General features: G+C 43.5%; 1 protein-coding gene across 1 annotated transcript in view; it reads left to right on the top strand.

Moving 5' to 3' along the window:
* Positions 1-15,042, top strand: part of RNGTT (RNA guanylyltransferase and 5'-phosphatase) — a 351,723-nt gene that overhangs the window by 17,401 nt on the left and 319,280 nt on the right. The window contains exon 2 of the mRNA XM_025983843.2: positions 13,046-13,779. Coding sequence (XP_025839628.1) covers positions 13,716-13,779 — 64 coding nt within the window. The 5' untranslated portion in view covers positions 13,046-13,715. The remainder of the gene's footprint in view (positions 1-13,045; positions 13,780-15,042) is intronic.

Below are 15,042 nucleotides of genomic sequence, written 5' to 3'. Positions count from 1 at the left end.
CTTTCAGGGATTCTGACTCAATTGGTCTGGAGTGGGTTAAGGCACCAGTACTTAGCTAGTATGGTAATCTGGCAAAGTTATAGAATATTTAAAATCCAGATACTTAAAATCATAGTCATTGTTAAAAGCATAGTTTGAATCAGATTGACTTGGATTAAATCCCATGTCTGCTACTCATTAGCTGTGTGTGTACCCATTATGGGTTATGGGTTAAGTTTTTGTGTGGGAAGAAAAATTCTCCTTTGCCCTATTAGGGTCTACAGCTGTGCTTAAGACTTAAAATGACATAAGACTGGCTCACAGGAGAAGAGCAAACAGATTTTATTAAATCTTCGCATGTACAGGAGAGCTTTCGCAAGAAAATGCAGATTTGGAGAAGTGACCAGAACAGGAAGTTTTTATACCTTTTTGGCCATAAATACCATACATCTGTGGAGAAGTGACATGACTAAAGGGGTTGGTGAGGGGGCAGTGAGTTGTGAGCACGTGGCTAGGAGATACAAGGGGAGGAAACCAGTGAAAGATAAGGGTTATTTAATTTTGTTTGTACACACCCGTTTCTGAGCTGACTCCTAGTCTTCTGGTGATAAGAATGTTCCTCTCTTCCTGGTACAGGGAGGGTACTTTTTCTATGGGAAATTTTGTGGTTTTGTGGTTTTGAGGTAGTAAAGGGGAGATCAGGAAGCTCTTCCTTTATCCGCTATTTCTCAAATGCTTTCAGCTCAAAATAGCCCAAGCAGTATAATTTGGCTGGCATGTCCTGAACGCCTTCATTTCTAAACCTGCGCTTCTCTTTTCTCATCTGTAAAATGGAAATAATTATTTACCTTTTAGAATCGTTTTTGTAGGGGCACCTGGGTGGCTCAGTTCGTTAAGTGTCTGCCTTTGGCTCAGGTCATGATCCCAGGGTCCTGGGATCCATCCCCCCACCCCCTGCTCATGCTCACTTGCTCTCTTGTGCGCTCTCTCTCTCTCTCTCTCAGTCTCTCTCAAATAAATAAATAAATAAATAAATAAATAATAAATAAATAAATAATCTTAAGGAAAAAAAAAGAATTGTAAGAATTAAAGAGAATATGCAAGAAAATAATTTTCACAGTCCTGGCACAAATTATGTCTAATTAATGGTTACTTTTATCCATTCATGAATTAATTCACTCAGCAAATACTTGATGAGCATCTACCATGTTCCAGGCATTCTTCTAGGTGCTGAGGATACAGCACTGTGCAGAACTGACAAGGGTCTTGCCCTCAAAGTGCTACTTTGGATTTTTTTTAGCATGAATAAAATGTTTAATCTCATGCTATTTTTTTCTTTAAAGATTTATTTATTTATTCAAGAGACAGAGAGAGAGAGAGAGAGAGAGAGAGAGAGGTAGAGACATAGAGTGAGAAGCAGGCTCTTCACAGGAGCTTGGTGAAGGACTCAATCCCAGATTCCGGGATTGCGACCTGAGCCTAAGGCAGCTGCCCAACCACTGAGGCACCCAGGCGTCCCTTCATGGTATTTTTATTACTCTACCTTATAATAGGTCATCTGAACTTGGGAACCCATCCTTCCCTGCCCTCAGAGGGCATGCTCCCCTCAGTTGTCCCCTCTTCTCTGTCTCTCCTGGCCCTTTGAGGTATTCATGGAAATGTAATCTATTTTTTTTATATTAAAAAAAATCCCTGAATCAAATTCTTTGGCTTCAAGTTATCCAACAATTACTGCCTTAACTCTTACTCCTTTTGCTTCACAGGCAGGTACAAGTATTAGCTGCACTCAGTCTCCACTCTGTCCACCTCTTCCCTTCTAATTCACGCTGCAGAATACTGTAATCAGGCTTCTGTCTCCATTAAAATTATACCATTGCATTTAGGCCTTTGGACACACAGCCCCCATTATGCCCCCAACCCACCCCTAACTTGGCTTAGCTTAAATGTGCCTTTCTCTTGGAAGCTTGCCCCCCTGACTTTTCAAGATTGAGATTCTGTGGAAGGGTGGGCAGCTCCAGCACTGTGGTGCTTACACTGATTTTTTTTCTGTATCCTATACTGGCCAAGTAAAGTCATTGAGGTCAGGGCCTTGTCATGTTCATTACTACTGTTCTCCTCCTTGGATGGTATTTGGCACATAGCAAGGTGCTAAATCATATTTTTAAATAAATCAAGGTGGGGAGCCTGGGTGGCTCAGTTGGTTAAGTGTCTGACCTTTTTTTTTTTTTTAGATTTTATTTATTGAGAGAGAGAGAGAGAGCACATGAGCAAGAGGGGTGGGCAAAAGGAGAGGGAAAAGCAGACCCTCTGCTGAGAACTAAGCCACCCAGGGGCCTCAAGTGTCTGACTCTTGGTGTCAGCTTAGGTCTTGATCTCAGGTTGTTGAGTTCAAGCTCCACACTGGGGCTTAAAAAAAAAAAAAAAAAAGAATCAATACATGAGTAATTGAAAGAATAAGTCGTTCCTAATAAATAATAAGCTTAAAAAAATAAATAATAAGCTTTTTATGGTTCAACAATGTGTCTTCATCTTTATAATCTCTGGATTTCCTCACACACAGTCAGCAATCAATAGAAATCTGAATAGAATGGAGTAGACTTAAAGAGCACTTTTTCTGAGCATACCTTAAGGCCCAATTTAAGATAATCATTCTAGAAGTGAGTCAATGACCTTTGAAGTTAGCTTTCTGTAGAATCCAAATCTGGAGTTTTGAAATATGTCACCAGGAACTTCAGATGTTCCCTAACCATCAACCTGCCTCAGTGTACTACAGTGATCCCAAGCTTATCCCGCTTCCTTCTTTCCTCTTCTTTTATCTACAGCATAGACACACTTCTTCCTTACAGATTCATATACACATTGAGCCATGAAGTAGGGTAAGAAGGCAGTGTGGTGAGGTGAAAAGTGCTTGCCAGTTAGAGTCAAGAGACACTTGCTATGTTCCTGTCTGTCATAACCTTTCTGGAGACTTTGTCTCTTTATCTGCGATGAGGGAAAATATCTTCCCTAATTCACCAAGTTTTTGTAGGCTCAGATGAGTTCACACAGATGAAAACGCTCTTGTAAATCGTAAAGCACTGCACCACGTAAAAGCAAAATTTCTCAATTGATCTTAAGTACAAGCTATAGTTTAATAGCTCCCTAGCAAGGAAACTGCAAAAAGATTAAAGTGTTCCTGTATGGAGAGGGTATAGAAATCTAGAAGTCATGTATTTGGGAACAGGATGCTATACCTGTTTCTCAGCATGGAATTAGGTAAAGATTAATTTTGCATTGGATCAGCTTCATACTAGATGTTATGCTGGAAGTCTGAGATGCACGGTGTGCTGTCAATCAAGAATTAAAAACAATTGACCTGGGATCCCTGGGTGGCGCAGCGGTTTAGCGCCTGCCTTTGGCCCAGGGCGCGATCCTGGAGACCCAGGATCGAATCCCACGTTGGGCTTCCGGTGCATGGAGCCTGCTTCTCCCTCTGCCTGTGTCTCTGCCTCTCTCTCTCTGTGTGACTATCATAAATAAATAAAAATTTAAAAAAATAAAAAATAAAAACAATTGACCTAAGAAGGAAACGAGCCGATATATTAGCAGCTTATAGCTGGAATAACAAAGTTTCATCCCTCCATAAAATCTGCTAGGTTTCAATTAATCTAAAATATAAAGCATAAAATATAGATGAATACCAAACAACTGAGTTCCTTTCAAATTGATAGCTACTAGTGAATATTTTAAACTGCAAGCACTGTTGTGGACATATGGTTTGCCCATTTCTTAGTTTTCCCTTGCAGATGTTAGTTATTAGCTTTCCACAATAGAAAGGCTCTACAGTGTGGCTCTCCAATCGGCAGAACGGGCAGCATGAGCATCAACTGGGGAGCAGGGAGCATGTTAGAAATGCAGAATCTCAGCCCTACTGCAGACCTAGTGAATTAGAATCTGCATTTAACAAGATCCCAGGGATTGGGTGCATTTAAATGTAAGGCACTCTGCCTTAAGGACCACTTAATCATTTTTCAAATGGAAAAACAAAAAATTGGGTCTTGAAGGGTGATTTCCCCTCCTCAAGGTAGAGCTTGGATGAAAAATGAAGGTTTCCTGACTGCTGGCAGGTTCCAGCATCGCACGCACATCACCTCACAGCCTGGTTCCTGGACTTTTTGGCTGTGAGGCTTTGGGCAAGTTACTGAACTTCTCTGAGTCTGTTCCCTCATCTATAAAATGGAGATGATAGCAATGTCTAATTCACAGAAAGGTGAGGATGAACTCAAACTGAAAAACCTCTGAACACTTTGTGCCAGGTAAAGCACAATTCACAGTTTTATTTTATTATTCTCAAAAGCAAACACAGACAATGTTCAGCATAATTTAAAGCAGGGGTAAGTTTTTTATGGCACGCAGAAGCAGATAGCTATTTGTATCTCTGAAAACCATCATGACTTGGCAGTAATGTTTAGAAAGCATTTTCTTATTTAATCTCTCGTATTTTCCATTGAAGGAAGTTATATAAACTGCACAACAGAGACACTCTCCTAGTCACTGTTATTTAATCATCTTGTAGGTTAGACTGACCTCTGTTATTATGAATTTGGTGAACCAAGGCCAAATTCAGCCCTTGGAACAGGCCCACACATACGTAATTGAAGAACCTGACTCACTGACCTACTTTCTGGGTCAACACAACAAATAGAAGGCTGGATTACTTAGTTTTTGGCTCCATCTAGTGGCCAGCATGCAGCTCAATTTTGAGGTGTGGAGAAATCCTTGGGAATTGTAGTTCATGTTTATAACTCAAATATATCCAACTTCTCATCATTCAGAAGAAATGATCCAATATACACACTTTTAATGCTCTTTATTTGAAATAATAGGCTTAGGATTCTTGGAGCTGGTCAGAAAGTTGGAGACCTTTGTAATTAAAACAGGAAGACTGGAGTCATCTTTGATGCTTCCCTCGTGAGATATGTCCATTCTGTCATCAAACCCTAAAAATTTAATCCCCCAAAACATTATCCAGCCATATGTGCTTATTTAAACCTTCCTGTGGGACTGGACTGTATGCTTAGTGAAGGAAGGTATTGGGTATTCCTTCAGACTCTAGATTTTGCTCCCTTGTAGTACCTGGGGGAAAAATGGCTATAGGTGGACCCAGGGAGAAAAGGTCTGAGCAATAGGGTTTCCAGCCTCACAAAAGCAATGCCCTTTCCCTACAGTGTGGCCGATTATCAGTAGAGAGCTGAAGAAGCTATGTCAGGTGGTCTGTGACAAAAGGCCATCCTGGCCTGGAGATGTGTTGTCTGAGCTCCTGGAACCAAGACACAATTCTAGGTATAGCAGTGGGGGAAGCCCCAGGAATGACAGAGCTAAAATCTCCTATTGAAGAGTAGCTCTTTGTCAGAGGATTATTTTGAACTGGTTATTTTTGAGAAACTGTAGACACAGGAGAAATTCTGAAAACAGAGTAGAAGTTACCGTTCTGCAAGGAAAATTTACCACTCATAGAGGAAAGGAAATCCCCATTCATGAGCAGACTCCTTCTTGGTATCAGGAAGAGAAAGATAAGTCTAAAATCACAAGAGACATTAACAGAGAAGACAGCCATTTAAATCTGCATAACAAAGCTTACCTTTTACTCTGCTTTCCATGGTCCCCCCACATAACTGCACATCCTCCAACCCCCAACATCTTTCTTTTGTCTTTACCTGAAGATGGTGTTTAAGGTGGTGGCTTGGGATTTCTGGGGAGAGGAGTTACCCGTTTCCCTGAGTGTCCCCCATCTACACCTGAGGCACGCATGTTAATCAATTTCCCCTTTTGTTAATCTGTCTCTTATTATGGGAGATATTGTCCCAAAACTCAGAAGAATAGAGGAAACATTATCTTTCCACCCCTATACTACCTATTTAGCAGGAAGAAATTCAGAATAATATTAAATTGATCTAGAGGAGATAAAGATGTAATATCCTTGCACACAGGTCTGTGGCCAGGGAATCAGATCTATGTAGGAGCCTGTTTGGTGTTGGGCATATATTTGTTCCCCTGGAACTGGAGTTATTTCCTGTTAAGTACTTGTTGGGGAATTGATGTTATGTGAATTAAACAAGGAGGCCATTAGACTGAGGTGGCTCTAATCCCATGGTGGACTACACGAGCAAACCAAAATCTAAGCCTGTAAATGTCTCCAGGTCATGAAATCAAAATGCTAAGGACCACTAATCACAAACAGCCAACTAGGCTTTAAACTACAGCCAATCAAATAATTTATTTTCTTTGCTTCTATACTGCTCTGTAGAAAAAGTCTTTCCCTTGGCTCCTGTCCCCATAGTGCTCCAAACCGTTTCCAGTTCGGTAAGCCCCAATTCAAAACAGTTTTTCCTCAAATAAACTTTTAACATTTTTAATATGCCTCAGATTATCTTTTAACAAGGTGCAGCCATGAATTTGGGCATTTAGAAGTTTCAAGACTAGCTGGAACCTCCGAGAGCAACAGGTGTGAAAGCATGCCATTAAAGACCTGAAACTCTTCAAGCAGGCTCCAGGCTGTTGGTAGAAAGCTGGAAGAGAGGGTAGTTTTGGGTTTGCTCATATATTTCATTTTCTGCAGTTACTAGCAGTATACAAAACAAGGGAGGGACATGAAGGTGATTTTTAAGGCCTCTGTCTCAGTTTCTGACTTTCTTAAAAAAAACTGCATGATACTCTGAGAAAGGAAGACATTGTTAGGGAGCAAGAACTTCTGTCCCCTTCAAGGTCCTTCTAGCTGGACTAAGAATCAAATTGACAGGAGACAGATAAATGAGAAAATCAAATTTAATAGTGTGCATGTGGGGAATCTACAGGGACATGGAAACTCCAAAGACTGTCAGGCAAAATGGAGTCTATATGTCATCCTGAACTAAGGAGAAAGGGGTAGGGACCTGGGACTTCAGAGGAAAGGAATGCAATTCCTTGGGTGATAAGAAGAAGAGCACATGTTTGCCAATTAGATGTTTGCCCTGCTCTGGGAACCTCCCCCCCCCCCCCCCCCCCCCCCCCCAGTTTAGGTTCTTCCATGCAGTTAAGGGAGAGACAAACAGTTCTTCAAAGTCTGCAGGGTCTCAATTGCCTTCAGCTCAGAATAATTTCATGCCAAAGTGGCCCATGTTGGAGTGGCCTGCTCTTGGCCCCTGTAACATATGGTAGCCAAATTCCTGGGCTCAGAAAAGCTTGCTTGTTTCTGCAAGCCTGGACATGCTTCCAGACAGAAGTCAGGGTGGATGTTAGGGCTTGAATAGTCTCAAAAGATACGTTGAACTTCTAAAGTCTGGTACTTGTGAACATGACCTTATCTGGAAATAGGGTCTTTGCAGACAGAATCAAGCTTAAAGGAGGTTGGTTATACTAGAATAGGGTAAGCCCTAATACAATATGACTGGGGTCATATGAAGAGGGAAAGTAGGACATAGCCACATAGAGACAGGAGAATGTCATATGAAGACACAGACATGGGGGGATGTGGGCCATGTGAAGATACAGGCAGGGCTGGGACCAAGGAATGACTGGGACTACCAGTGGCTGGAAGAAGCAAGGAGAATCTTTTGGAGGCTTTGGAAAAAGTGTGGTTCTGTTATCTTTGATTTTGAACTTCTAGCCTCCAGAAATGTGAGAGAATACTTTTCCGTTGTTTTAAGCCCTGTCTGTGGCCTTTTGTCAGTGGAGGAGGCCTTCCTCTGATGGAAGATGAACCTTTGGGTCTAAGGGCATTTTCTGCAGATGTGATTCACCTCAGCAACAGGAACAGTAAACCCTTGGAACAGTAAACAGGAACAGTAAACCCTTGGGCAGGGAGGACTATGGCAGATACTTGAATTAATGCTTGCCACCTGAAGAAATATCTAACTCGGCCTTTGAGGATCTAAGTGCTCTTAAAGTAAACAGTGATGTAGTATTAATGGCTGAATATAGGAGTTCTTTAGAACAGACTCCTGGGCACTGAAACCCTGAGAATGTCCCAGGTAAATTTCCATTTATTTATTTATTTATTTATTTATTTATTTATTTATTTATTTATTTATTTAAGATTTTTATTCATTTATTCATGAGAGACAGAGAGAGAAAGGCAAAGACACAGGCAGAGGGAGAAGCAGGCTCCATACAGGGAGCCTGATGTGGGACTCAAACCTGGGTCTCCAGAATCACACCCTGGGCTGAAGGCAGCACTAAACCGCTGAGCCACCTGGGCTGCCCCTTAAATTTCCCTTTAAAAGGCCTTGGGGGCAGCCCCGGTGGCGCAGCGGTTTGGCGCCGCCTGCAGCCTGGGGTGTGATCCCGTAGATCCAGGATGGAGTCCCTCATCGGGCTCCCTGCATGGAGCCTGCTTCTCCCTCTGCCTATGTCTCTGCCTCTCTCTCTTTCCGAATAAATCTTTTAAAAAAATAAAATAAAATAAAAAATAAATAAAGTGAGTTGTTTTCTGTAGCTTTAAAAAAATAAAAAAATAAAAGGCCTTGGGATGTGTATTACACTAAGCAAAATAAGTCAGAGAAAGACAAATACCATATTATTTCACCCATAGGTAGAATTTAAGAAATAAAACACATGAACATATGGGAAAGGGGAAAAAAAAAAGAGGGGAAATAAACCATAAGAGACTCTTTAGAGAATAAACTGATGGAGGGAGGTGGATGGGGGATGGGCTGGATGGGTGATGGGTATTAAGGAGGGGATTTATTATGATGAGCACTGGGTATCGTAGGTAGGTGATAAACCAGTGAACTCTACTCCTGAAATAAATATTTCACTGTATGTTAACTAACTAGAATTTAAATAAAAATTTGAAAAAAAAAATAAAAGGGCTTGGGAAAATTTGTCTGCATTTATACCTTTAGGGACTTTGGTCCGGAGGACGCTGGCTCCAAGAGCTTTAGATCCAGAAAGCATGGGTTAGAGCAGGGGCAGATCCAGGTTTTTAGGGTCCTTATATTAGTTTCTTAGAGCTGGTATAAAAAAAGTACCCCAAACTGAGAGGCTTAAAAAAACAAATGTATTGTCTCACATTGGAGGCTGGAAGTCCAAAATCAAGCTGTAGTCAGGGTCGTGTCTTATCTGACAGCCACAGAGGAGAATTTTCCTTGCTTCTTCTAGCGTCTGGTATCTGCTGGCAATCCTTAGTATTCCTTGACTTATAGACCCATCTCTCTAGTCACATAGCTGTCTTCTCCCTGTGTCTTTACGACATCTTTCTTCTGTGCAATCCTGTCTTTATGTCCAAATTTCCCCTTATCATAAGACATGAGTCATACTGAATTAGGGACCACCCCAATGACCGAATTTTAACTTGATTACCTCTGTAAGGATCCTATTTCCAAATAAGGTTGAATTCTGAGGTACTAAAAGGGTTTGGATTTCAACATGTCTCTTTGCCCACAATTAAACCAGTAACAGGCCTGAACTTATATAACTTGTATGGGTCCTCTTTAAGATTAAAAATATAGGGGCACCTGGCTGGCTCAGTTGGAAGAGCATGCAACTCTTGATCTTGGGATCGTGAGTTCAAGCCCCACATTGGGTGTAGAGAGTACTTAAAAATAAAAATCTTAAAAAAAAAGATTAAAAATATAAAATTCCAAACACCGTTTTAGGCCTCAGATAGAGCTTGTGTGAATAAGAAGCTTCAGAGTCCTCTTTTGGTTTACAACATTAGAGTAGCTATTGGTGGGTATGAATTGGACTACAAAGAAGTCACATCATACCTACATTTGACTCATATGAACTTACCTGTACCCATGTAGGCATGCAAGAAAGAGAGAGAGGCTATTGTTGTTCTGCTTCTTGAACCTATGCCCTGGAGGAAGATGTGAAGTTCAGACTGGAGAATCTGGCTGTGAAAAGTGTGTCTGTTGTTCAAAGATTGCTTGTATGTGACCCTAAATGCTAGTCAGTGACTTCATTTGGAGTTCAAATGAAGAAACAGCAGTGGAGGACAGTTTGGAGTTTGTCTTCTTTTGCCCCATATCTTGAATTTAGAACCTAAACCTCTCTGTGAGATGTGACACATGTTTCTCCTTTGCTCAAGGTTAACCCAAGGTGATCTCTTTCTGACCTTCTATGTACTATAGCTGGAAAACACAAGCAGCAGGTCGAGGCAGTGGGTCACCAGAATGAGAAAGGGAGCCAGTCACAGGTGGCATCATAGCACTTGTCAGCCAGGGAAGATGGGAATTGATCAAAAAAGCGAATAGCACTTGCTGACATTTTGCCAACCTCTGGGAAGCCAGGTAGGAGCATCCTTCCATACATGCTGGTGTTCTGGCTGTCAGAATAAACAGATTTGGCTCATCAGCCATTGATGGAGATGCGGGGAGCAGGAGACTCCACTCCATGGCAAGGCTTAAGTGGGCAACAGAGGGGGATTTCTGCAATAGTCTTTAATAGTGGGGCATAAATACTTGCTGGTGAAAAAATTAGGAATAAAATCTCTTGCCAACCTGGAGAATCCTCCCCACAAATGCAGAAAAGAAAGAATACACTTTTGTTATTGGATGCACATGAAATCAGATTGCAATTAGCTTCACAGGTAATTCTTTAATGAGACTGCAAAAAGAGGAAAAAAATCTCACCCTTTCCTACAGCCAAGCACATATACTGCATAGATTATATGTTCCCAAGATAAATGATAACCCGTAGTCATCTAAAGAGGATTTGGCAGTACCATTTGTTATACATTCTTTCGTAGTTCATCCTAAATTCATTTGGTAATTGGCATGGCCACTTTTGTCAGTTATTTGCCATTGTTTGAAAGAACAACAAACTTTTCTTAACTCAATGGGTTTCTTAACTCTTGCAGTTACAGCTCAAGTCACTTTGGGCTAAATTCCCGTGGTGACAGGTAGGTAGGGGGGCCATCTCCCTTCTTGTTTGCAGAGATGGCTCCCAGGCCCTAAGGAAAACATTCCTGTGTGGTAAGACAGGCAAGAAGTCCACTGAGCTGCTGAAAAGATTTGAACACACATCAAAGTGAAGAGGCAGGATTTACAAATACAAGCTTTCTCCAGAGAATGTTCTAGGAAAAGGTGGGGGTGGGGGGAGTCTCTTTGCTTTTTGTCAACAGGGAAAATTCAGTCTTATTTTCATTTGCCGTTACATGTTTCCTTATTGGCAAAATGGATGTTTGAGGGAAGAATTCACCCATGAAGATCAATAAAGAGTAGGTTAAGACATATTTGTGAGGGTGGGTTAGGGGTTTTAAGAAACCAGGGAGGTGTCATGTTGGCTCCTCTGTGGGCATCTATTTTTCCTATTGCAGAAAAGCAGAGATGTGGGAGTAGGAGAAAGATTCCTGGTAGGGAGAAACTGCCCAGTCACGCCGATGCCACCTTCCTACTCTACTCTCCTTTGTGGGGGTGAAGGAAGCCACAAGGTCCTTTCGATCTATGGGAACTAAGGCTGGAGAGGGCATGACTAGATAGTGACGTAAAAATGAGGCACACACGTAAAACTGAGGCCTTACAACCAATTACAGCTGCTCATCACTGGTATGAAGGCTCTGGGAATCTCTCCCTGTGCCTAGGCCTGAGCATTCTGGGTGGACACAATGTGTCTGAGGGGGACAGTCTCCAATGGGAGTCACCCCCAGAAAGAGAAAGTGAGACATTATCACAGGATTAGGCTCACCTTTTCCATCTTTAGAGATTTGGGGGGGTCAAACACTTCACCACTCTGGTATGCATTCACTTTGCCAGCAGAGAAGAGAGTTATCTAGGTAGACCTAGTCTGTAAGGAAAGGGAATCTTATCTTATCCTGTGGGAGAGGTGTGACACATTCACACACATTCACATAAAGGTCTCAAGATGTGACAGCAAGGGCAGCCGGGGAGTGTGACCTAACAATTTCAGTTCTAAATCATATTTTTGATATGCTGCATGCCAAAAAGAATGTACCTGTTCTGGGGTAGGGGGAGAAAATCCCATCATACTATCCGAGTGCAGAACAAGTTCTCACTGAGAAAGCCTTTTTGGTTTCATTTTAAGAGTGAAACATGTCTGCTTCTGAGCATCAGTCCGTTCTTCGATGTCTGAAGTCAGAATGCAAGCACAGTGCATTTTGAAGGCTTTGCAAACCGAATGGCTCGCCCCCAAAACCCTTGGGTAATCGTTCTCATTCTGGAAGTGAGAATCTGTAGTAGAAACTGGCGTGTCCCGCGCGGTTCTGGTAGGGGACCGCGAGGAGCCCGTCCAGTCCCGCTCTCGGCACCGGGACGTTCTTGGCCAGAGGCAATCATGGTTAGGACTACGGACTCTGCTTGACGCAGACGCGATCGTTACAGATGTAAAACTTCTTAGCAATCAGATAAGTTGTTTGCTTTCTATTTTACATAGGAAATTGTTTTCTAAAACTAAAATACTTGAATTGTCAGACAATGTAATCTCAGTTTGTATTAGTTTTTGAGGAAGTGTAATAATCCATGAAATGTGAATAAAATGGAAAGTAAACAAACAAACAAAAAAAAAGGCAGAGAGCCATTGGGGCTCTCTATTTATGGGAGAATTCTGAGTCTTACTGAGAGGGTCCAGGCACTCAGGGGCTGAGCCGCCCTGCAAGTTTCACACCTACCCTTTAAAATATACACCACCCGCCAACTTCACCATCTTGCAGTTCAATTATAGCACTGGTGTTTAAGACCAAACTGTTACGTTACAATCAACTCTCCCTTATCCAGCTTTATGTTTAATACTGGTAATAACAGAGTCTTATTACGGGATGGAGTTTACAAAATGCTCCTAACTCGAAGGGAAAGACCATTTGTTTGGGAAGGCAAAGGACGCGGCCAGGTAGTGGTGCTCCACAGGGCAATTCCTGCCTTTTGCGAAGCTACTCACGTTAGTGACTTTGAGACAGGGACCCCCTGAAACTCCCAAACACTCTGAAAGTTTGCTCCAGAAATGTACAAACAAAAGTCTTGAAGAACGTTCTGGGATTAATTTCGGATACTTCTTGGGTCCTTATTAGTACTCGCTTCCCACCCCCCCCCGCCCCGCCCCGCAGCCCAAAGAGAAAGTCTTCACTTCTGGCATTCCAATTTCTCGCCCTTAGAATTTCTCGAAAGCAGCTTCCCTGATCCACGTCAGACCCAGATCAAACCCAGACCCTGCTGGGACGCCAAGCCTGTCAGGAAAAAGAGCGATCAGGATCTAACAGTGGTGGGGAGGACCCTTGCATCACTAAAACAGACGCTTTTGTGGAGGCTGCGGATCACTCTGCGCGTGGAAAGAGTCTTGGCTTCCTACGTCTCCCGAGATGACGATTAGCGGTCCAGGTGCGAAGAGAAGATACGTGTCCTTCCGCGGGAACCCGCGCAGGACCACCTGCGCTTGCGCAAAGCTGTCCTAAGAGCGCGCGGCGAGCTCGGCGGGGGGGCGGGGCTACGGATGACGGGCCCCGCCCATTCGCCGAGGCTTTAACTCCTTCCCATCCCTCTAACGGGCTTTTCCGTCTTTCCCTCTGACCTCGGAAAGGAGGGGGCGGGGCCTCGGGGGGGCGGAAGTAGCAGTGCATTGTGGGCTCGCTCGGAGCGGCGGAGTTGAGCCTGAATGAAAGTGGCGCGCCGCCTCTGACGTTTCCCGGGTAGGAGCTGCTGGGATCCCGACCCCTGCTGGGATTCGGAAGCCTCGGACCCCCCGTGCGGAGCCGACCGCGCGGAGGCGGCGACGTTGGCGCGGCGAGCGTTGGTGGAGGAGGCGGCGGCTTTGCGCGGCCCCGAGGCATGGCTCATAACAAGATCCCCCCGCGGTGGCTGAACTGTCCGCGGCGCGGTCAGCCGGTGGCAGGTAACTCGGACGGAGGGGTGTGGGGTGTTGGAGTCCCTGCATACCGGCGGGCCCGGGGGGCGGGGGGAGGCCTCTGAAGGGTTCTGTGCTTGTTAGTGGTATTTCAGGACCGAGGTGAGCTCGGTCCGATGAAGCTTCGGGGTTGAGTGTTTGGGAGAATGACTGGAGGGGGTGGGTCGGTGGGTGGGGGCACGTGTCACTGTCCAGGACGGCTGAGTACCGCGGACGGGAGAGCAGGCAGCAGGTTTGTGTGGCGTAAGCTGAGGACCCAAGAACACTGTGGGCATTACGTTGAGGCTTAGTCAGAAGTTTGTGAACCTTCCAGGGCTCTCGGAAGGGGAAGGGACAAATGTCAGTCTTGAGATGGAGGGCTCAAGAGGAGAGGAAAGTTTCCTCTTTCTTTTTTTTTTTTTATTTTTTTAAAGATTTTATTTATTTATTCATGAGAGACACAGAGAGTGAGAGGCAGGCTCCATGTAGGGAGCCCGATGTGGGACTCGATCCCGAGTCTCCAGGATCACACCCTGGGCCGAAGGCGGTGCTAAACCGCTGAGCCACCTGGGCTGCCCAAGTTTCCTCTTTCCAGTGGTGAAATGGATCGACACTGAGACTGGAGTTTGTTTTTTATTTTTATTTATTTTTTAAAGGAGACCTTCTATCTCTGAGCCCAAGGGGAAGTTTTTTTTTTTAAGATTTTATTTATTCATGAGAGTCACAGAGAGAGAGAGAGAGAGAGAGAGAGAGAGAGAGAGACGCAGACACACAGACACACAGGCAGAGGGATCCATGCAGGGAATCCGAAGTGGGACTCGATCCCGGGACTCCAGGATCACACCCTGGGCCGAAGGCAGGCGCTAAACCGCTGAGCCACCTTGGGATCCCTGGAGTTTGTTTTTTAAAAATGATTTTTATTTTGAATTTTTGCATCCTTATTGAGTTTGACGAACAGCAAACTTTAAAGTGCAGTTTGATTATTGACCATGTACACAGACACACTTCCAATGAAACGCCCCTGAAACCATACCACAATCAAAATAGTGAACATAGCCATCACCCCTCAAAGTTTCCCCTGCCCCTTGTAATCCTTTATCCTCAGGCAACCTCCTGTCATTATAGATTAGTTTGCATTTTTTATGATTTTTATAATAAATTGTTTATATACACTTGTTGGAAGGGGAGATCTCTATTCTTTTGCTCAGCATTATTATTTTGAGACTTATCCGAGTTCTTGTATGTATGTATGTTCATCTCTTTTTATTGCTG

The sequence above is a fragment of the Vulpes vulpes genome, chromosome 1 (assembly GCF_048418805.1).
Source record: "Vulpes vulpes isolate BD-2025 chromosome 1, VulVul3, whole genome shotgun sequence".
NCBI classification, from domain to species: domain Eukaryota; kingdom Metazoa; phylum Chordata; class Mammalia; order Carnivora; family Canidae; genus Vulpes; species Vulpes vulpes.
This window is presented reverse-complemented; position numbering and strand designations above follow the sequence as displayed.